The sequence below is a fragment of the Synchiropus splendidus genome, chromosome 12, assembly GCF_027744825.2.
Source record: "Synchiropus splendidus isolate RoL2022-P1 chromosome 12, RoL_Sspl_1.0, whole genome shotgun sequence".
Lineage (NCBI taxonomy): Eukaryota > Metazoa > Chordata > Actinopteri > Syngnathiformes > Callionymidae > Synchiropus > Synchiropus splendidus.
In genome coordinates, this window is record NC_071345.1 from 7,870,255 (window position 1) to 7,893,910 (window position 23,656).

The window sequence follows — 23,656 nt, forward strand, 5'->3', positions numbered from 1 at the left end:
TGCAGAAAAGGAAGGTTTATAGTCAGACTTGACAATGGGGCGAGTGAACTCTTGAACTTGACGAAAGAGTCTGAATAAAAACATCCTTTCTCCCTGCCATTGTGAAACTGTCTAATTGTCTAATACTTGTTCACTGAATGGCAGCAGCTTAACAGAAATCATAAAATGCTGTTGTTAAGAGAGAAATGCAAAGCCTGTTAGGGGATTACGCCGCAGCAGACAGTGGTGCTAAAACACAGCTGGATGGAACAACAATGTCTCCGCTGAGGATCAGTGGCAGCAAAAGTAGCTTAGGGATTGTTGGGCCTGTTGTGGAAGCAGAGACTTGAAATGTAAGAAAGGCAGTCGAGCAGTATTCCCAGAGTACATTCTCAAATTCTGGGTCAAACGTGAGAGTGAAGCAGCAGGGATGAGGAGCCGAGGAACGAGTCTTTGTTCCAGGGGTGAAGTTCGAGATTAGCGGACACAAGTTTATGGTCAAATACGATAATATATTCTAGAATCTTTCTGCTAGATTCGATTTGCGGGTCACGCGATAGAAACACGCTAGCTGGAGTCAAAATTATTTATGCTGATCAGTCATAACATTACGACCGGCAGCATGTTATCGCGGACACCCCCCACTTTTACTGCACAAACTGCTCATCATGTTAGATCAAGGGAGACAAACACAAGGCCCGGGGGCAGAATCTGGCCTGCCAAGTCATTTCATGTGGCCTGTGAGAGGGTTGGATGGACAAGCATGTTCATGCAGAGACCTATGAAGCATTCACACATAGCTAGCAAGCAAGCATCAACTATGTGGAAGCCTCCAAAAACAATGACGGCAGAATGACAGGATGGAAAACGGAAGACAATAAGGGGCAATTCCAGTCCACTAAACACATATAACACCATGGCAACTTCAACATTACAAGGATAAAAAGGAAGGGTGAATAGGTGAATGAGCAGCTACTGCAGCTCAAACTGTACATTTTAGATATAGACATTTAGTCTTGGTCACAAGGCCACTATTTTATGGTCTCTGTCTTGTCTCGGTTCCCTTGTAAAGATGGGGGCCATGCCCTCAAAGAAAATGTCAGGGCTTCAGTCACTTATTTGAATGAGAAGTGCGACCACTTTCGGCACACGAGGCCAACACAACCCGCTTCATCTGCCCACTTGCTCCTTCACTGCCTTTCTGGAACACCTGTGACAGGACATGACTCTTGCAGACAGAGTTGATCAGTACATGACTCCACAATGTCAATGCAAAAGGTTTCAGTGCTGTTTGTGTACAATTTCTTTTTTATATACATAAAAAAGGGAACAGACTAAAAAGACACAGAGCATGACAGCGTTTGTGACTGGCTTCCATTACGCCATGAATAATGGATGGAGCAGATTGGAGCCAGCGTATGCATTTAGATGGCTTTATGCATTAGCTTCCCAAACAGGGAAATGTTTCAGCAGAATATAACTTCATGCTAAATTAACCTTTAACACATTTACATTCCGAGATCATGTTTTGCTGCAGAAATTTAACTCCCAGGCGCCGAAAGGTATTCATGCCGAGTTTATTTCTTATCATTAATCTCAGCCGAATCGTCTCAGGTGCTGTTTGCTACACAGCCTGGAGAAAACAGCAGTAACGTGAATATATTTTCCATTCCTGAACACATTCAGGCTCGGACACTGCTGCCACATTACGGGCACTATCAACCAAGAAATCCAACTGTGAGCGGACACACACACACACGCGTGCACGCACCCCCTGGCACTGCTATCAAACAAATCTATTCAAGGAAAGGGCCACAGGAGATTAGCCTTTGTCGGACTCCGATATCTCTCAATGAGCCAACAATGCAGAACCGCGATTGGCTTTCAAGGACGACTACCTGAGAGGTGCCAGCGCAGCAAGAGTCCATATTTTGCCTGCAGTGCAGAAAACCTCATCTGACTGAGTGCTGTCAGACCTCAAAAAGCCGGAGTGCGAGAGAGAAATCGACCGTTAAACAAAAAATCATTGCTCAGAAATGGCATGAGCCGGTGGGAAACACACACGCCGAAGATGAAACAATAGAAAGCCAGAGTGAAAGATGCACTTTAGACCGCCGGCAGTCTGTAAAAACTGTCGATAGTTGGCTCGGTGTCTCGCTAAACATCCAGCGTGATGCAGGACTCCTACCACGACGGCTGATGTCATAGGTAAGTGGTGTAACTCGGACCCGCTGCAACTTCCTCCAAACAAACTGTCCTTCTTCCAAACCTGTCAAAAACAAGGCCTCACATTCACAGGGGTCTAAGTGTCAGGCCCTGCGATGATGACTTTTGCTTCTTGAGTCGACTAGTCCTGAGGCTACGGGATCATCTCGCCCCAAAACCTCCAAAATATGGGACCATTTCACAAAGCACACATCAAAGGACACATACCTTTCATGTCACATCTTGGGCAATTACAAGTTGCAAGATACAAGTGTTTACTTAACATACCTTTCTTTTGTTTTTGGAACACTATAATTTAACCTGTGCATGTCATATGCCGACTTGTTGACCAATGGTTACAGTAAGCAGTCGTTCGTTGCATCCCTAAGATAAACCACACTGTATTAAAACATTATCAAATGCTTCACAAACACTAACTCTTTTTAGCCAATCTTGAGTTAGCTAAACACAGCTCCAACTACTTTCTCAGCCGTCAATATAGTGGCTGAAGAGGTCATATTCTTCCTCCATGGTGGCGTCTACTACTCACTTTATCCACTGCATTTCATTCATATTTCCAGTACAATTCATTTTACTTAAAAATGAAATCATGTTGTCCTAAAAAAAATCAATATGACTGACTATATTCAGTATTTATTTCACCATGAACACTAATTTTAAGACCAAATTTACAGTGACACAGCTTGTGATAATTCCTGCCTACTATTAAGCTACAAATCCCATGATGCACTGCAACAGTTTAAGCACTTTTGGAGCTTATAATAAATGACCTGAATTACGCTTGAGAACATAATTCCTTTTGTTACTCTGTTAAAAAAAACGTTTCAGAACACATGAAAAAGGTCAGCACTTTCCAACAGACAAACTTTTTTTCTGTATGTTTTGCTTATTTACAATCCTCAGCCGCCGCCGTCGTTCAAGATGAAAGTGTGTTAGCGACTCTCTACCTGAGCCTGAAGACGGCTGGCAGGTGGTCCACAGTGTCTGCTTTATTACTCATGAGTCGCACCGCTGATACACTGTCGCTTCTCCAAGAGCACACAGGAGACGCCGCCGTGCCAGAGCCGTCACGCGGCCCTATGAAATATTAATCCCAGCGTCGTCCTTTGCTCCTTGATGAATGCAAAACTGCCGCGCGAGTAACCTCAGCGCTGACCCGCAGCCTGCCCACCGACTCGCACGCACTTATAAATGTACCACTGGTGTTACACTTAATTAAGCATCTGCATTTTATCCCTGCCCTCTGACACGAACCTGCAGGCCAGGGGCGACGTGTTGGCCGAGTCAGCGCGCAGGTCGTCCTTTGACAAAGATGTTGCTACAGTGTCCTTCAGCAAGATGCACTTTTAAATGCTCGCCGTTGACTTTATGAGAATTGAAACACCACGGCGTGTGAGAGAAGCTCTGTTGCCAGCGCATGTCAAACCTAGCGGGAACTAGCAACAGCACTATTTGGAAAACGCAGAAAATTCAATGTAGATGACTAGCAGCAACTTTTAAAGACACGACAACATGAAGCAAGCCATGAAAATGAACTCGGACTGCATACTACTCCAGACAAAGAGTGACACTATTTTAAAAAAAAAAAAGTCTTTGCTGTGTACTACTGTTGTAATGTCTCACTGTTTTCATCTGACCTACATTGACTTCCTGTTTCAAGAGGTTCACCACTCTGAGTCTGAAGAGAGAAACATAAATAAAATGAATGGTGGCAGTAACAGTCCAGTAGCAGTAGCAAAATACTAGTAAAATACTCATGATAAATAAAATTTTTTTCATGAGCGTATTCCAACCAAAACCAGGGTGAGACATTTTTTTACATCATAAATCTTCCAGTAAAAATATTCACCTAACATTTCAAGTGTTGATACTTCCAAAAACAAATGTATAATAATATATGACAATGGAAATGTATAATCTTATTTCACATTTTTAAAAGTACAGCATCTTAATACGACTGCTTCTATTCTGATTCTTTTATTGTAGTTGAATCTAGTTGAACTTTATATAAATGGCACCATAAGCTACAGTAATATGACAACAGAGGATCACCATCACAGCTGTTAACTGCGCCTGCAGTAGTAGAATATGAGGAGAATACATAACCAGACACTGGTGACATAATCTACCAAAATAAATTCCATAATGATCTTAATTAAATGGCAGCGCCATGGTGACGCAAACGTCCATCTGTGCTGCATAAAAGTGTCTGTGTGTGACTTTCTTCTGCTGTGCCATGGATTAGAACGGTTGAGAGGGAGAGAGAGAGGGAAGTGAGGATGAGGCGAAGGGAGACGGACATAATGACAACTCCGAACACCAGCCTGGAGGGGGGAGGGGTCCGCAGCCAGAGCAGAGTGCAACAAAGACGGTTACATAAGTCAAGAGGATTGTCCCTGGCCGGCAATGTGTGTGTGCGCTCGCCGACATGTGTCGGCCGGAGAGCTGGGCACTGGGTTTTATCGTGGGGATCTTCAGTCTGTGGAGAACTGCGTGGTGGAAGGGGGAAAAAAAAAAGTCTGTCGTGCTCTGCTGCTAATCCCCTCAACCTCTTGTTCAAGCGCCGCCATCGTTTCATCTCCATCGTTTCTGTCTGATCTCTCTGTTCCCTTTTACTGAGGATTTTGGGGGTAGGACCACTCATATTCATATCTGAATCCGACTGTGAGAGCGGCAGAGCAACTTGACCAATCGCATTTGGATGCTACGTTAGCAATCGTAAACTTGGGAAGAAGCTCTAACTTCAGCTCTACATTGTTACCCTGGCTACAGGTTGTGGGCACTGGCCCAAAATAAAAACAAAACACAGTTCCTGAAAAGGAACAAAGACAGCCTGCAAGGCTTGGAGTTCAACCATTGGTCCTTATCTTCAAGAACAGTCAGCAGGTCAGGATCACCCCGGACCACAGTGAGGTATACCTGTTAGGTAACAGTGGGAGAAAACCGGGAGACGTGGGAGAGAATGACTTTGGTAGACCAGGAGGCAGTTTCTGGGAAGGCTAAGGCCTTACTTATACTGCTCCCCCATGATATCTGTATAGGTATTAAAAAGGAAGCCCACTTTTTGACAAGAATTTATGTCTTTTCGTGTTAGCATCAGTGTTTCCCGTAGCACTTTTTTTTGTCAAAGTTGCCCGCAGTGTTAGCTTAGCGGTGTTGCTAAGGGACATGAAGCGACAAATATCTTGTAGCGCTCTGGCACTGTCTCCTGTCATCAGTCACTGACTAACATAATTTAACCCCAAGTTAAAGGCGAACACAGCATCGGACGTTACGTTTCTCCTCCAGTGAGAAATTCCTATGGGAAAACCCTGAGCATCTTAGCCAACAACCAGTGAATGGATACGAGTTTTGTGGAAAATTTTGGGTTGGAGGGAAAAAATACATTTGCTACAAAAACGGGCTTTAAACTGGTGGCATTGGCGACTAATCTTAAAAAACTTAAAAAGCTTTCAAACGTGTCAGTGACTACCAACGTAATTTTTCATCTTCACATGCTTATTCTGGAACTTTGGCGCCGCATTAAATCAGTAGTGCAGTGACTCACGAAGACCACGGAAGCGTCGATATCAAGACCTCTCAGAAATCTGCGTCCCACAGGTCATATTCAAAATGATTCACTGAGCGCGTCTGAGTCCCGGAGCTGTCGGATCACATTAGCATCCAATCACTGTTAGCTGACAAAATAATGTACGCGCGCAAATGGAAACGGACATCGAAACGTACGCGCGACACTGACAGGGACGACTTGGCCCTCCTCCTGGTGTTCACGCTAGCTCCACCTGAAAAAGCACGCACGTACTCGCGGACTCCTCACACAGTTCGCAGCTTGCTACAATGGCCTCAGCCATTAAAAATTCATGGCACTGCAGCAACAGTTTCTAAAAATGAGCACCAGGGCCAGCTGCTGATCGGCACCCCGAGAGAGAGCAAAGGGATAGAATGTGAAATTGTTCCCACAGTGTCATTTCATGGCAGCCGGTCCGACAGGTCCGTTCTCATTGTGTTTAAGATGGCGCTATTGACAGTGACATAACTGTCAGTGAAATGGTTAAGGACATGGATTGTCTCTCCGGATGCTAATATTGGCGGCGTCAGTGGGGGTTAATGTGCGCCCGATAGTCCCTACTCATCTTGTTATCACCGCAACACAAGTCTAAAGCCAGAGCATTGCCAAGCAGATAGGAGGCGAGCGGGATCAAGGCCTGCTAGCGTGAGACCCTTCACTCTCAGTGTTCATCATTCACCCCCGCTGGCACCCGGGAAACCAAGAGGCTTGGGTCTTATCAAACAAATGAGCTCCTTCATCATTGAAATTAAAGCAGTAATGCACAAGCTCCAAGGTTGTTCGTTCATCTGAGGGTGCCCTTGTCATCCATGAGCAGGGCAGCAGAAGAAACTCCTCCAGTGGGACGCAGGGTGGCACATCGTGAAAGCATCACTAGAATCTGGGGGCCTCGCAGTTGGGCATCAAGCTTATCTGGAGCAGTTGTTCCCATCACTATCGTGGACCTCTCAACGGGATTCTGGGAGGCAAATCTCTACAGCTAAGGTTCCCTTCCGAACTCTGCTGTACCACCAAACCACAAAGTTAGCCACGTTCAACCACACGTCAAATGAACTCAATGACTCTTCTGCTGAAAACCTTCACCAAATTTACTCCCCTTATTTCTCCTGAACCTCTAGTTTCCCTCCAGGAACCACTATCTGAGGCTACGCCACGCCAATGACAGCTGAAGGTCACTAACAGATTCAAAAGCAGCCACTGCTCTCACAACAAGACCCAACGGTGTAAAGCCTCCAAGAGATCAATTAGACAAGGAATTTATCGGAAAGAGGCTGCGGAGGCCGTCCAGTTGATACGTTACGATATTTATCTCATAGATAATTATTGAGCGACGGGGAAGGGGTTTGGTTGCTACGCTACCCAGCGCAGTGGCAGCGTGCAGAGTCAGGTGAGAAAGAAACACCAGCCACTGATGGCCATTGATTTAGTGTCTTTTTATCTTAGCAGCTCGTGTGCAGTAGATTCTGGGGCGGAGTCACCACAGAAAAGGATCTGGAATGAATCAAGTTGAGCGCTAGAATCTTTAACAAGGAGGAGGACTGAAGAGGGCAACGTCAACGTTTGGGACGCAACATTAACAAGAACATTAGTGTGAATGAGAAGTGCCATTTCTACAATGCAAAGTCAACCAAAAGTTCAGAGCCACACAAGATACAATAAACCCCTACAAGTGAGTCATGGTCCCGTGTGCCACGGATTCTCTGTTGTAACCCTAAACTGTCGCAACGTGGGGCTTCAATGGTAACTAGTTTAAGCGTCATGACTTTTTATGTTATCAAGAGGACTTTTTCGTATGTTTCCCCTCCCGCCACATTTCCTGGTGCCGTAGATAGGACTTCACCATTCCGTCCAACACAACAAGTCCAGGGGCATCAATCCCGACTATGTCTTCGTCAAACAAGATACAACAGATCAAGAAACATCAAGAGCAGTGAGGAAACAAGAAGGCACGATCATCAACCCCAACCATAATCCATTCTTTGCGACGCAGAAGACTGACTTTTGTGTCTACACTGGACGCTAAATTCCACTTGACAACTGCCCATATGTGGCGCCTTGGGAAAGGGAATGTGTTAGCTTGTGTGGCCAAGGTTCCAGTGGTGTTGACGGAATAGCTACCGCAGAGCAACACACTTGAATAGCTTTAATAATATGATTCTGAAGAAGTCCAGCAATATTGTGACTGTGGCAGGCGTCGAACCATCGGTCTACCTACAGTCTGGGTGTGAGTCGTTCAGAAAATGAGTCTGGATGGAAACTAAACCTTTCAGAACGTCGGTGGCAACCCCTTGTCTGCACAGTACGTGTCATATGATTGAAACGAGTCAAAAAGTCAAACTCTCTATTCAACACCGAGTCTTTCCAGGGTCTGCAACAACACCGAAACACGCCTTACGTCACAGTTTCAATCTCCACCAACACAACATGGAGGCTCTGAATCATAAAGCTGAATGACTGTGACCACGCTGGCTCAGCGCCATATGCAGAAACTCCCACATTACCTCGCATTTCTCCTCCTCCTCTTCACTTTTCTAAACTTAGACGCCACAGCGAAAACTCCGCTTTGATTTCAGTCTCTCCGAAGCTTCCTCGCTGTGACCATCAGGGATTCGGACCTGCTGTGCTCAAGCTGAATGACAAACCAAGGACACATCTGTTGCGGTTTTTTTTTTAGGTGTGCGGAGCCACGGGAGAAGTGAAGACCTGAATCAGTGGAACACCACTCCTGCTGCGTCTGCCAACTCTTGTTTGTTGAGGCTCATGCGACTCGACAGCGCGCCGCAGCACTTTACATCCGAACAAACATAAATGTGGCTTTCTCCGATCTCCAAAATGTCACTTCCCATCAGAAGACGCCCGTCCACGAATTTGCCTTGCAACACCCCCACACCGCCGTCAACACGGAGAACCTCGTCCCCTCATTCCATGTCGCAACATCATCTGCTTTTGATGGTAATTTGACATCAAATGTAAACAGCCCCGTGGCCAGCGCTGTGCCACTGGACACAAGTGGAAATGAAGCTACTGTGGGCCTTTTCGTTTCCACTCCACCAGGGCTGCCACGGGGGCTTCGAAGGATTCATGCATGTGACAGCCATGTGGCGAGGAAATAAAGCCTGAGTCAGATGTCATATGTGTAGGTTGCTTGCTGGTGGTCAGCAGGGAACCGATACACAAAGTCGCTACAGACACAGCGGGTGCTGCTCTGGCTACTACGCAAAGATTTTTGCAGCAATGCAGCCGCATACATCCACATGCTCCTCCTAAACAGCACGCAGATTAAATGACACAGATCTGTCTCTGTCTAGGGACACGAGCTCGGTGACAGGTGATTCGTCAACATCCACTACCTCGGTATTCTCCATCAGTCAGTGCTGGTGCGTGTGTGGGGAAAACGGAAGACGGAGCGGAAAGGTGGGGAGGTCGTAACCGGGCGCTCGCGTGAGGCTACTCGGATGGCCGACGTGAGCTGTAGCGGCTCAGGGGTTAAGGTTGGTTATTAAAGTTGTCAGTTACACAATACAGAGGGGGGGAAATATGACCCCCACTCCACTCCTGCTTGTAAAGGTAGCGCTTCCTTCTGATCCAACAGAGAAAGGACCCAGGCAGGGAAGCTCGCTAAAAGGACATGAAAGATTCGATGTCATATTTTGTCTCTCTGAATTATTCATTTAGAACAAAGTGAGGTTCATATTTCTACAAGCCATGTGAAGTACTTAAATAAAGTCTGATAACATCACCAAGAGGAGGGTTTTAGTTTTCGTGACCCACCTATTGATGGAGCCATGTACACCGAAGTGAGGCAAGACCACCAGTTTTCAATGGACAGTGCTGGGATCCACAAAGCTCAAGAAGATGGTTCTCAGGTGGAATGTGTTGGTTCGAACCCAGGTGGAGCAGTAAATATATCTCAGCATCTTGTTCTCGAGTGTGAGACAGAGGTGAACCGAAAGGCAAAGCTCTGCATCACCCTGTTGAATGAGCTCTGTAGTGTCTAACAGGTACAAGTTACTTTAACTCAGACGGTCTTAACTGCCTCTCAGAGACAGAAGCGTGGTCACTTCAGGGACTGGAGTCTGCGTGGAGAAGTCGCTATTGTCCCTCATAGTGTGCGCGTGCTAACTCGGTACAAGATGCACGAAATGACCCACAGAAGATATCAGTCGCAAAGAATTAAGTTGTCAAATCAGTATTTGGAAAAACAACTCACAAAAACACACCAAAAAACAGAGGTTTTTAGCGGCATTACGGACAGATAAAAGTCACAGAACAACATTGCCAGGCAGGATATATTGAGACAGCACCTTCGTTTTAGCTTTTATTAGACTGCTAAAGATGCAGTTAGCCAGTGAAATGTGCAGAACAAATTGTTAGTCAGTCACAGTCCTCACAACTTCATATGCACCGCATGACTCTCAATAAACCAGTTGGTCCCCCTCAACACACAAAAGATATTATTGGCATCCAGAGACTGCTGAAGACAGCTTCTTCTTTGTGGTCCAATAAGTGGATCACAAACAATTCTGCACTTCCAGCTGGCCAGAGTGAACAGTGGAGAATAGGGGACGCAGCGGCAGAGAGGGCAGAGGTATGAAGTGACACAGCAGGGGAGGTGAAACTGACTAGAGTAGAGCCAGAGGTCCTCAAAACTCAGGGGGTCCAGCAGTGTTCTGGACACCTTTCTTCAGTTGCATCACATTTTTTTACTTTTCTGTCTCTCCAAACTAGGACCTGAGGTGACAGTCTTATTTAAACCAGGGGTCTCAAACCGATCCTCAAGTCTCAGTTTATGATCACTGATAAAACAAATGTGTCACTCTAAAACAAAATGTCACATTCATTTCAAGCGATCCCATGTAGCTTTCGCTGCACGACTCGGTGTCAAGATCCGAAAAAAGATGCCCATTAATAGCGTTGAAAAAAACTAAAAATAGAGTAAGTAGTAAACAGGAGAATAAATTTAGCTCATTGCGATATTTATAGCCCGAGAGTTGTTCTTCCAGTTGAAAAGAACTGGCTGAAGGGCGTTCAGTCCTTCGAGAGCGCTTCAGAGTAACAACAGGCTCTTGAGCAACAACTGCAAAGTTTCTGGCCTCGGGATTCTATTTCTACTCACGAACACAAAACAAAAATTATAGAAAAGAACTCACACATTTCACGATGATTCTCAGCCATGGTTTTTGGCTCTTGACTGCTGCCCCCTTAACACCCTATTAACTTGGAATTACTTTAACCTGCAACCACAGATCCACTTTCTTTCTATGGCAACAATACTCTTTCATTTGGGAAACCAAAATGATGGGATGCTACAGGATCCGATTTTAGCTTTTACTTAGCAAACTGACATTAAAACCTTTCCGGTTTGCGTCAACATCCAAGTTTTCTGAATTTGAGACACTGACTTTTACACATGATTCATCGAGTATCACTCTGGCTACAGCCCTCAATTTAAACCGTTCTTAAGGTCATACTGGCTTTATCTCCCAGACAAAAAGTTCCCAGGCACATCTCCCTGAATTCTGATGACTCACCCCGGGAGAGAAAGGTAACATACAGTTCTGCCGACTCATTTCCTTCAGATCCAATACAACAATGGGGCTTCATATAAACTTCCCCATTAGCCAATTGATCATAAAACAAGGGGCATATTTCACTCCGGATTATCATATCTGGCAAAACAAGGCTAAAAGATACCTGGAGGGGAAGCAAGAGACATGGAAGTAAATGGTCAGTAAATTATTCAGAAGAAACGTAGCAGCACAACTTTAATCATCCGAAGCCCAGACTCCATTTGGCACCTGTCAAGGCGTTCAGACTTGAGCAGGGGCACCGTCGGGTGTTTGGAGAGAAGTTGGGACAGACACAGCCAGAATTTGTTATTCCTGCTTCCAAGAACACGTTGGAGAGCGAGCGTTCATGAAATATGGATAGTTGAGTTTGCTTTCGCGTTAGCTAGCAGCGTGTTGATGCCGTCTGTTTACACAACAACGATACTCTGGTGTCATCAAATCCTCTCCTGAATATCGCCGCCAAACTTCTCCACATGAGCAGTCCTCCAGAAATACTCTTTTTGGACCGAGTCACACCAAACTGACACCCTCAGTGTCAGAGGCACAAGTGTACACCCCTTCTTCTTTCAGCTTCTCCAACCATGGGTTGCAACTGCCCTAAAGTCCCTTCAGCCTCACCCTATCGCAACCATCCTCCCTCACTTTTGAGCTTGTACCCCACAATCTAAAGCCAATGTATCCACTTTTAGCTTCACGTGCGCAAATCAGGGGAAAAACTGCGAGGAACTTTCCCTCCTTTATCAGGCAGCGACTGAGAACAGTGTCAAGGTAATGCACTTGAATGGCACCTCATTCTGATGCAACCTTGGTGAGACAATAACAAAAAAATCCCTCGGACTTTGATGCGTCTCAGGAGCGATAAGATGCAAAATCTTCTCACCCCCAGTGTCCCAGTATTCACACCTTACTTGGCAGTAGATCATCATGGCAGGAAGTGAGTCATATGAAAGCCAAGTCCTACATTTTCAAACCAAAACACAATGTGGAGACTTGCCTTTTCTCGCAACGTACATACATGCATCTTCACTTAACCACTGTTTAGTCCTGTTCAAGGTTGCGGGGAGTGATGGAGCCTATCCCAGCAGTCACTGGGCGAGAGGCAGGAATGCACCCTGGACAGAGGCAGGAATGCACCCTGGACAGAGGCAGTAATGCACCCTGGACAGAGGCAGTAATGCACCCTGGACAGAGGCAGTAATGCACCCTGGACAGAGGCAGTAATGCACCCTGGACAGAGGCAGTAATGCACCCTGGACAGAGGCAGGAATGCACCCCGGACAGAGGCAGGAATGCACCCTGGACAGAGGCAGGAATACACCCTGGACAGAGGGAGTAATGCACCCTGGACAGAGGCAGTAATGCACCCTGGACAGAGGCAGTAATGCACCCTGGACAGAGGCAGGAATGCACCCCGGACAGAGGCAGGAATGCACCCTGGACAGAGGCAGGAATGCACCCTGGACAGAGGCAGGAATGCACCCTGGACAGAGGCAGTAATGCACCCTGGACAGAGGCAGTAATGCACCCTGGACAGAGGCAGTAATGCACCCTGGACAGAGGCAGTAATGCACCCTGGACAGAGGCAGTAATGCACCCTGGACAGAGGCAGGAATACACCCCGGACAGAGGCAGGAATACACCCCGGACAGAGGCAGGAATGCACCCTGGACAGAGGCAGTAATGCACCCTGGACAGAGGCAGGAATGCACCCTGGACAGAGGCAGTAATGCACCCTGGACAGAGGCAGTAATGCACCCTGGACAGAGGCAGTAATGCACCCTGGACAGAGGCAGTAATGCACCCTGGACAGAGGCAGTAATGCACCCTGGACAGAGGCAGTAATGCACCCTGGACAGAGGCAGGAATGCACCCTGGACAGAGGCAGTAATGCACCCCGAACAGAGGCAGGAATGCACCCTGGACAGAGGCAGGAATGCAGCCTGGACAGAGGCAGGAATGCAGCCTGGACAGGTTGCCAGTCCTGCAGGGCACACTCACACCATTCACACACACACACACATACACACCTGGGGAGTCGACTGGAGTATCCGGAGAAAACCCACCCAGAAAGGTCTGGCGCTGGATTGGTTCTATAGTTAACATTCAGTTGGCACAAGGCACCAAATCATCAGGTGAAAGACAATCTCACCTTCTGCTTGACAAGTACTTGAAAAGTGATCAAATATTTTGTGAGACATTGAGTTATGGGTCCCATTTACTTTACAACTATGAACTAGAGAATCCACCTGAGGAAGCCACTCAAAGTTGGGTGTCACGGCGCTTGGACAAAGTAACAGTGACTCAACTGGTGGAAACTTTCCACACAAATTGAGGAAAGAAAGTCAGACAACACAGAGGCTTTTCGTGTCTGAGTTTTGAGTGCGAAAGAGAGATATGTAAAGGATCTGTCCCATAAGAGTGGATGTGGTCCAGGCGCGTATAAAGGAGAACACGACGGTATTGATCACACACGTGTGTAATTTGTGGCCGGCACATGTAGCACAGTCACGCCAGGAGCAGTTTAACTCCTTTGAGAAGACTGTCAGTGTTCCAATCGGCCTCATCTTTGCTCTGCCAAGCTTTGGCACACTGCATAAATGAATATTCGCACAAACACACACACACCACCGCGGGCCTGCTCCGCGCTGCATGAGCGCCATATTGAAGAGTTAGCTAACAAATGGCAAGCGGAGCAAGATAGACAGCAGACAGACAGAGGAATTAAGAAAACTCACCTCAAGGTAAAACCATATAAACGCCATCTTTTATCCCTAAGTCATCCTGATTCTGGCTCGGGGAAAGAACATTTTAGAGATTTAAGGGTAGTGGCCAACTTCAATACTCGGCACGAAGTCAAAAATGTAATTTGGCTCCAGTGAAAGAGTTTTTGTTTTTGGCAGCATTTTCTGATAGTTTTGGAAACAGACCGAACTTGCAATGACATTAGAACACTAGCACTAATACACCACGAGAGATGATGACAAATACTCAACGATAAAAGAGGAGAATAATGTCACCTGTATCCATATTGACCAGATTACTCTGGTACTAGACAATAAAATATACTACTTTAGAAGCCCTTATTAACAAAAAAAATCTAAATAAATGTATATTTATACCAAAAACAAGAAAGAAAACCTCCCAAATGAAGGAATGACTCAGCACCTCAACAGATGAGCTTGTAAACTTTCCTGATCTTTCGCTTTCTGCTTTTATTTTGTCCAGCCTTGACCCTTGTTTCCTGAGTTAACACTTCTGGCCTCGGCACAACTGTCGTCTCCCTACCGTAAGGTCACTCTGAAGTATGGGAGAGTTCTCGCTTTCGTCTTTGTCTTTGTGTTGCGCCGGCCTCTGTAGATAACCTTTGTTCTTTCCCTCCTCGTCGCCAATCTTTCCTATCAATCCACGAGCGACAGTTTTGAACCTCCCAGGCACTCGCTTTTTGTTCCACTTCTGTTGGTGGTGGCAATTCCAGGAGCTATTGGGACACTGCACAGTTTTAGTCGTGGATATTCCGATGATGTTTGATGTCGACTGGGTCCCCCACCGGCTCCAAACGTGATCTAAACTTCACAAAGAGCTAAATTCTGAAAAGCTATGAAGAGGAAAAGAGACAGCTATATAGAGCTGAAACTAAAAGACAGTTGATGTTTGAGCGTCATGAGTCTTGAGTCAAGGCTCACATTTCAACCCAGTTGAACAAAACGTCTTCACACCGCTCTGCTTTTATTGTAGCCACAACTCTATTACAACGATAACTTGCCAAACATCAATGATTTTGCAAGATGAAAAAAATAATTCAGCACAAGTGTCCACCCAATTCGTGCAAGTCCTCCCAAGTCGGATGGGATCATTTGGCAGAGCAGGGAGTGACAATTTGATCTATTGATCTGCGTTCTGCTGGCTCCCAGGGAGAGTGTGAATTATAGCGCTGCCATCTTCCCATCCAGCCACGGTAAGAGACACGCGGACCACCCAGCCGTGCGCAGATACATGCTAATGTTTCAGCTATACGGCTATTAAGCCGGTAAATTCAGCTAATGACGGCGCTTCGCCGACGATAACAGCAGTGAGATTGTCACATTAAAGCAGGATGTCACACTGCAACATGGTCCCGCCAACATGATGCCGCTCATAAAAACATAAACGTCTTCAGCGACGCTGCGAAACTGTTGATATCTGACAAGAGTTGACAACACCAAGGCCCAGAAACACAGCTGTGCATCATCGGTGCAACACTTTGCTCCACACCAACTAACATTTTACACTATGTTCAGACCATTGAATTCCTCAAGATACTTGTTCTGTGCCGTCGACTGAGCGTCACGCTCCTATTGGGGTCGGCTTGTTTGTCTCCATCAGTGACCGATCACGCTAGCTTGACAAAGAACAAGAGTGTTGTGGTGACAGCAGAGACTGCAGCAACAGCATCAACATGTCAACAAACGGAAAGAAAAGAAGAACAGAGAAAAGCAATCAGAGAGCACATACCTCCGCCAAGGCCACGTCACATGACTTTATGAATGACAGCGCACAATAGTCAGGAATACAGCTCCCATGGCTGTCATTGTGTTGACACACAATGCATTTCAACACATTTTGTCGCTACAGTCACAACAAAGTTGCTTGCTTTTGTATTGATATACGTATATCAATATTTATAATGAAAAATATTAAAAATGTTTTTTGCAGTTCGAGAACGGAGCTTTCAATGACAAATCCTTCAAAACAAAACTGGGTCCAGACGGACCTCCAGAACACCGCCACAAGAGATGGAGATCTACTCCAGTGATCAGCGAAAACCGACTGGGAAAATACTTGTATGACGGCTCAGTCAGAATGGACTATGGAGGATTGTGTACAGATATCGATTCATACGTTCTTCAGGAGTAAACAAATCTTGTTATAGCAGAAACCAAAGAAATAAGGGCCAAACGTTTGCGTTATGCCTCACAGAGCCGTTCCCATGATTGAGTTAGCCATGATCTACAGAGGGGCGTCAAGACATTAAGCGCCTTTTCTAAATTTATTCCTGCAGAATTTATCTGGAGGAGCATTTGTCTTTGTTTCTCGCCGTGCGTTTGCGTGGTGGGCCGATTGGGAATATCTATCCGAGTGCATTACCACACAGATCAATAATAATTCTATTCTTGGCCATTAGATCCCGGAGCAGTGGGATCTCCAGCCTTTTACTTTTTCCTTCCTATTCCCTCCGTCGTCCATCAGCTGTCGCCGAACTCTCCCTCTGTTCCCTCCAGGAGACGACACCGGGGGGACATTGTCATCTGACCAGCTGGACGACTCAGAGGAGTCAGTGGCAGCAGCAAGCAGGGACAGGTTTTGGGGGGGATCAGAGAAGGGATTGGATTTATGGCTCAGGCTCAACCGTCTCCTTAGAGCATTCTCTCGCACGCACACACAAACCCCTCCTGCTACTGCTGTAATTCTCCGTCCTCCGCCACACTTCCAGGCCCCGGCCCTTGATCTGCCACTTCCTGTAATTCCCTATGAGAGAGGGGTACAGCCAAACACCCTGGCAGGTCGGCCCGCCAAACCAACACTGGTACACACATACACACAAGAGTGTGCATCGCTCGTCGCTCAAACGCCTCTAACAACGAAACCGCAGCGCTAAAAAAAGGCTAATCTTGAAATCTCCATTCCGACTCATTCGTCAGTGTCGCGCGTGTATCATCGGCAGCAGATGAAGAGACAAGACCGACTAAACAGCTGACGACAGACGAGCGGGAACGACAGACTGGAAGAGACGGATGTCTTCCGATTCACCTTCACTCAACTCTGATAACACTTTCTCAGATCTGCATCCATCAGTTTTTCAGCGAGGCGATTGCTCATTTTCAAAGGAGCGGTTTGGTCCGACCATCTGGCAACCATACCTTCTTCAAGACAAATGTTGTAGACGTTCTCAAGCATGCTCATATGAAATCTACGCTAACATAGACAGACAAAAGAAAGCAGCCCTGTCTGCAGGTTTCATAGGGAGAAGGAGCTCATTTTTACTATTAATCCCTGTTTACGCTCCTCTTACGTTCAAAATGTGCCCGTCCTTTTCAAATGACGCGTCACTGATCACATGCTTCCATGCTTCAGTATTGCTGTTCACCAATACGTCCACCTGAAAAGTGCGGACTGGGAGGGGTTTATGACAACAACAAACCCAAAAGATGGCGACAGTCGACAAAGAATTACTATGTACCTCTCGCACAAAAGATGTAGGCAGCAGTTCCTCCATTGTTATGTCTTCTTCGTGTCTCATTAGCGCTACGAATCAGGTCGCAACACCAACACTGCCCCCTACAGTTTACGGTAGTACATGTACATTTAGGCCCGAATCCATAAGGTTTGTGGAAACAGGCAGAAATACGAAATCGAAGCCGATTCCACGTCGTATGACATCATAAAACTGATGGCAACTCTGCTTAAGTAGCATGGACACAACATGGACAAGTTCCAATTCCAGCTAAAGTAATACAACCGGCAACGTTTTTGCAGCTGATACTTAAAACAGCAAATGATGCCAAATTTGGAATTAAGTTTACATCCATATCACTCTTTATTTCTTGGCATCATCGTAGAAGAGAGGAGACATGAAAATACGCTACAATCTCATGCAGACTCCAGAGCAAAGGATTCTGGTCTCCTCTGTAGTTGCTTCAAAGTCCATGTAAACCCAATGAGGAATGGCTAACGCTGCTGGCTCCCTCTAAAACTCTGCGCTTCCCACTCGGAATCTGGCGTTCCTCCGCCTGTCCCGCAGCCAGTCTCCAACAAAAGGGCCGCTTTTCCTCACTGCCGCCTCCAAAAACCGCTCTGTCCACCTTCAGAGCTCTTCATTACCAAGGCATTGTTTGTGATAGTTTTGCCTCATACGGTGGTTTCAAATGAGCCCAGGGATTGGCTGAGAATAGCCCATGCTGTTTTTGCTAGGTACGGTTGAAGATGTACTGCGCAATAAGAGAACAGAACCATTCAATTGGATTCACTCGTTGATTTGGAAAATCAAAAACCCATGTTAGCCAACAAGAGAGAACCAAAACTAGCAGAGGCATGCGGTGGATCGACATGTATTTCTGAGGACCTTGACTAAGATGGTTACCTCACTGGAGTATGAGCACACAACTCCACACTCCAGAACCATCGTTCTATAATTCCTAAATACAAATCCAAAGCTGCGGCTCTCGCCCAGCATGTTCACTCTGAACTACCGCATAGGAACTTCATCAAATCCACGTAGCTTCAGCGTGACACCATTTAAAATGTAATTCCATTCACGCCAAAAAGCAGTGTGTCATCTCTCACAGGAAACACAGCACAAGGTCACAGACTGCCCACTAACTTCCGTCTTAACGCGGAGCTCCGTCGCCTCTCTCCTCCTCATCATCACCATCATCCTGTCTGTTTATATCCGCTTTATTTCGGTGCAGGTGAAGACTGAGTCATGCCGCGCTACAAGCAGGTGCATTGGAAGAAGCGCCAAGCGAGCGTCTCTCCATCACACTGTAAAGAGCTGGCAGAGGTTGTTGGACAGGCAGCAGAACACACGTAAGAGGTTCGACGCTAAAAGCTCCCTGAATTCCTGCTGGAGAGCAAGCTGTCGCCGCCAAAAAATACACAGAGAACTGCGTTTCATGTGTTCAGCTGAAACCGAAATGGTTGTACTGTCAACGTCTGCAGTTACCTTAGCAATGTTAGCTCGATAGCTCAAACAAGGCCCAACACAAAGCGTCGGTCGACGTTGGGGGTGTCATGGCAGAGAAAGTTTTCTGACACCCAAAAATTCGGACTCACTCTCAAATGTTATAGGAAATAAAGCTTCAAGTCGTACCCACGCTTCATAGCTTCGTACAGAAAGCCAATATTGGCGTGACCATACCAGACTCCGACTCCAAGTCGGTCTGTCGGCCCATGCGGTTTTGTTTTGGATTCAGGTGCCAGAATGCGAAATTAGAGTCAAAATAGCAGTGACACATGAAACATGAAATGCAACACGGACGGTTCAGGAAATTGCTGCAATGTTGCATCACAACCCCATTTCAGACCAGAGTTCCTTCTTCGTTCTCCATTCTGGACTTCCTGTCTTCAACTGACATGGTGGTCCTTCATCAGCAGCAGATGAAGAGACAAGACCGACTAAACAGCGGACGACAGACGAGCGGGAACGACAGACTGGAAGAGACGGATGTCTTCCGATTCACCTTCACTCAACTCTGATAACACTTTCTCAGATCTGCATCCATCAGTTTTTCAGCGAGGCGATTGCTCGGTTTGGTCCGACCATCTGGCGACAGCAACCATACCTTCTTCAAGACAAATGTTGCAGACGTTCTTAAGCATGCTCATATGAAAGCTACGCTAACATAGAGCGACAACGAAACAACAGAAACACAACCCCATTTCGGACCGGATTTCCTTGTTAGTTCTACATTCTGGACTTCCTGTCTTCAACTGAGATGGTTCTTATCGATGGTTTGTGTGATAACACTAAGGTCAGGTACGGTATAGCGCCATCAATGGCGAGTTTCCAAACTGAAATATCAAAGAAGTAATTGAAACCATCCACTAGAGGGCACCCCAACTTTCACTGAGTTATGCAGTGATTTCTTTTAACAGAGAAAAAAGCTGCTATGAGCCATTGGCTGCAGTCCATCATGCAATATATATAGACAACAACCACTCACACTTCCTTTGAGATCAGTTAACCCCAGTAGTGGAAGGAACTCATACAGTCTCCACCAAAAAGATTCACCCTAAAAGAGCTGGATTCGAACACATGGTGAGGCGGCAGCACTGAGCAATCGTCCCGACACAAAGAGAACTAGGAACAGGGCTCGGCAGACCAAAACCTGGTAGGAGAAACCGCTCACCTGAAGCGCCATCCTGAAGATGCTCCAGCAATAACGCAACCACAAAAAAAAGGATACAATCTGAGCGCTCCACTCTGGGTACCGATGGCCAGGATCTTCTGGACCGGGTCGAACGCCATGGAGGAAGGCTGGTACGGAAAGCCATGACGGATGGTCTGAGCAGAAAGATAAAAAGGGAGATGAGTCAGTGAGGATTTTGCATTTCACAGCGGGGATGTTGTTTAGTCAGAGGGCCTCAAAGGCTCCAGTCTTGTAAACACGGCAAGTGGGTGTGGCACTAAACAGCAAGACCAACATGCAATGAGCAACTCTGCGAGACAAATACATTTAATAGAGATGGTTTAAAATCTTTGTCTGCCTGCCTGCCTGCCTCCCACGTGGAGTCGTGACAGCAGCGAGGAGCGCTGATGAACTGACGGGAAGCACCATTAATGAGTCAGGCTTTGGTTCATATACATCCGTGCATGAGCATTTCAGAGTCAGTCAGATGGCAGTGGGCTGCTACTTTTTGACGCTGAAACATGTTACATAAGAAGCACTCGAGACACCTGCCCGCTCGGAACATGACAGCCAGTTGTCTCCAGGTAAACAGGCGGCCGTTCAAAGAGGCCTTGAAGTCGCCGCAAACATTCCTCCCGTTGGACGGCAACATCGAGAACGACTATTTAGAGACATTTCTGACCGCAGCGTAACCGAGTCTGACGCCGTCGCCGCCTCTGTTGCCGCGCGCCGGGACAGGAAACAAATCGCTAGTCGTGTAAAATGAGACGGCCGCACTCGATATATTGTGACTGGGACCTGACCTCAGCAAGTCTGCCAGGTACTGAAGAACAGTCACAATAACTGGTGGCATATTGAGCTGACTGTTACACCCACATTTTGGGGGAGGAGGGGCGGGACTTGAGTATGGTCCCCAGCTTTGCCAAGTCCCTCAACTAGGGCCAGCTCCATCCTTTGCAGATGACTAACTGTTTCAAACAGGAAGTGCCCACAGGCGTGCAAGTGGCTCGGCTTGAATGAAAGTTTTACAACAGGAAAGATTAAAATAAGAGAAAAAGAGATGTGGGCTGGTTGTACTTGGGTCTGTTCTGGGCCGCATGTGCTTTGAACAATGGGCCACATCCGGTACCGGTACGTCTGGTTTGCATGCACCAAATATGACAGTCAGACTCCAGATAGCAGCTGACACCTACGACTTCCAGCACGTTACAGGGGCCACCTACACCGGGACTGTGACCCCCACCAACCCGGGAAGTCCCCGCATTTTCAGCGTTTTTTGTCAAGATGAAGCGTAGTGTGACTCGCCATGTCAACACTCCCTCACCGTCTGTCAAGCAGGACTCCGCCTTCTAAGAAGACAGTGAAAAATGTGCAATATGCTCCATCCATCCAGCCCTGACTCCCTCACTGCAAACTCCGACACATCGCCCTCTTCACGCCACTGCGGAGAAGCCCTTGGGCTGGGAAAAAAAAATCTAACAATTGCCTTGCCGGGAAGGTTTAAAAACAAAGCAAAACAGTACGGATTTAACCTCCCACAATTCCACCCCAGAGGGTGAAGACGCTGCCTTAACTTTCCCTGGTCGACGTGCATGAGCTGAGCAGCTCCACAACTCTCCAGGAACTTGCCTCCTCCATCCGCTCTGCGGCTGCACTCTGCCACCTTATTACTTTTCTAAAATATATCTAGTCGCTCTCCTCGTGTGCGCGGCATCTCAAGATGGATTTGGGGAAAACGCTTGTCCCATTATAAAGTGTTAATTGGTGAGTGTATCGCAACTAAGAGGGGATCACCCCCCCCCCCCCACCGCCACAAACAACCCCGCTTCACTTGAGGCGCCATCAGTCCCCGATGGATCAATGATCTGGAGGTAATGTAGTGTGTGTGTTTTAGGTGGTGTGCGAGGGACGGAGGCAGAGAGATGATGGTGAGGGGTGTGTGTGTGTGTAGAACAGAGGAGGGGGCTGGAGGAAGGGGGTGGAGAGTCAGTCACTGCATGGAAGAGTCAACGTAAAGAGGGGAAACACACAGTGATACACACAGAGAAAGCACTAATCCAAAGCAAGCTGATTATGCAAGAGCAGATCAGTGGGGCCCGGCCCCTCAGCCTGACAGCTGAACGCCACTCTGGTCTCAGGTCCACTGTCCACGCAGGACTCGTGGAAGGCTTGGGGAACATGCATGAGGAGGCAGAAGTGCACCTGCTGGGTCCCCACACGGGATGGCTCACATGAACGCTCACCTTGCAGAGCTGGAAATGCTCGGACTGGAGGGTCTCCTGGATCAGGTGGTTCTCCTGTGGTCCCACTTGGACGGACGGGGCGGAGGACGAGACCTCCTTCAAGCCGTCCAGCACTTTCCTGATGTTGAACTTCTTCATCTTCTCAGGCGGGAGGCTTGGAAAAGGCAAAAGGCAGGGCTCGCGCTTCTCACCCTGGCGCGCTCTCACATCTTCAGCGCGTGCTGTGAGGCGCAGTCTCCATGCTGGACGCCTCTGCGGCGGGGCACCGCGCGGCTCACTCCTCGGCCTGGAGATGAGGTGTCGGTGCGTCGGTGGAGAATTCGCTCGGACTCCGTGCGTGCGTGTGTGTGTGAGAGAGAGAGAGAGAGCTCCCACTGCGTCTCCGAGGCTCCGCGCTTCCTCTCGCTGCTCGGCTCGGCTCCACTGCGCCGCTCAGACAAGGCGGAAACGCAGCGCAGCGGTGGAGCTGCTGCACTTGCGCATGTCTGAGGCTCGAGCACAGACCCCGCCGCCTTCCCACCACTCCCCCCGTTCTCTCTCTCTCTCCTCCTTCCCTCGGCCCCCAGCGACAACGCCCCTCCCTCGGCCTCTCACGCGCCAATGCCAGGTTGTGCTCCACTGCACCTGGCGACGCTGCTGATGTCTGGAACACTCGCGCACACCTACCGCTCACCCGCCGCTGGAGCTCGAACCAACACTTTCCATTCACTATCCATACTATACCACCCCCTTTATATACGCTCTCACTTCTTCAAGTTCACTTCCATTTTTAAATGGTTGCATATATTTTATCATTGTTAAATCGTGCATTAATTGATAGAGATTTGTTTCTTGTTTCCCTGCCTCATCAATCATATTTTTATTTCGATGTTTAAAAAAATAATTTGTCATTAGATTAGAATATTGTGGGTAGAAATGTCGACGTCATTGTAACATTAAAGACGAAGCAAGATCAACCACGTTGTAGAAACAAGACAAAACAATACAATACATATACTAATGCTAATAAATATTATGTAACAAATATTATTTATATCACTTGAATATATGAATAGCTTTAAAGTTCCCAGATGTTATTTACTATAAACCTTTTGTTTTACTTTATTTTAATACACAGTATGATCACTATTTATTTACTCCTCCCTCTACTTTCACTTGTATATTTTACAATTAATTTGTCTTAAC

The 23,656-nt window shown here is 47.0% G+C and overlaps 1 protein-coding gene across 3 annotated transcripts in view; it reads right to left on the reverse strand.

The window, feature by feature from the left end:
- stxbp5a (syntaxin binding protein 5a (tomosyn)) overlaps positions 1 to 22,946 on the reverse strand; it is a 91,209-nt gene extending 68,263 nt beyond the window's left edge. For 2 of the 3 annotated variants that reach the window (XR_008416200.1, XM_053880339.1), the window contains exons 1-2: positions 22,472 to 22,946; positions 20,286 to 20,383 (exon numbers count right to left, since the gene is read on the reverse strand). Coding sequence is in view for 2 of the 3 variants with exons in the window: in XM_053880339.1 (XP_053736314.1) it covers positions 20,286 to 20,383; positions 22,472 to 22,609 (236 nt within the window). In the remaining variant the exon portion in view is untranslated. The remainder of the gene's footprint in view (positions 1 to 20,285; positions 20,384 to 22,471) is intronic. The other variant, XM_053880341.1, reaches the window with a different exon arrangement.
- Between the last annotated feature and the right edge of the window lie 710 nt (positions 22,947 to 23,656).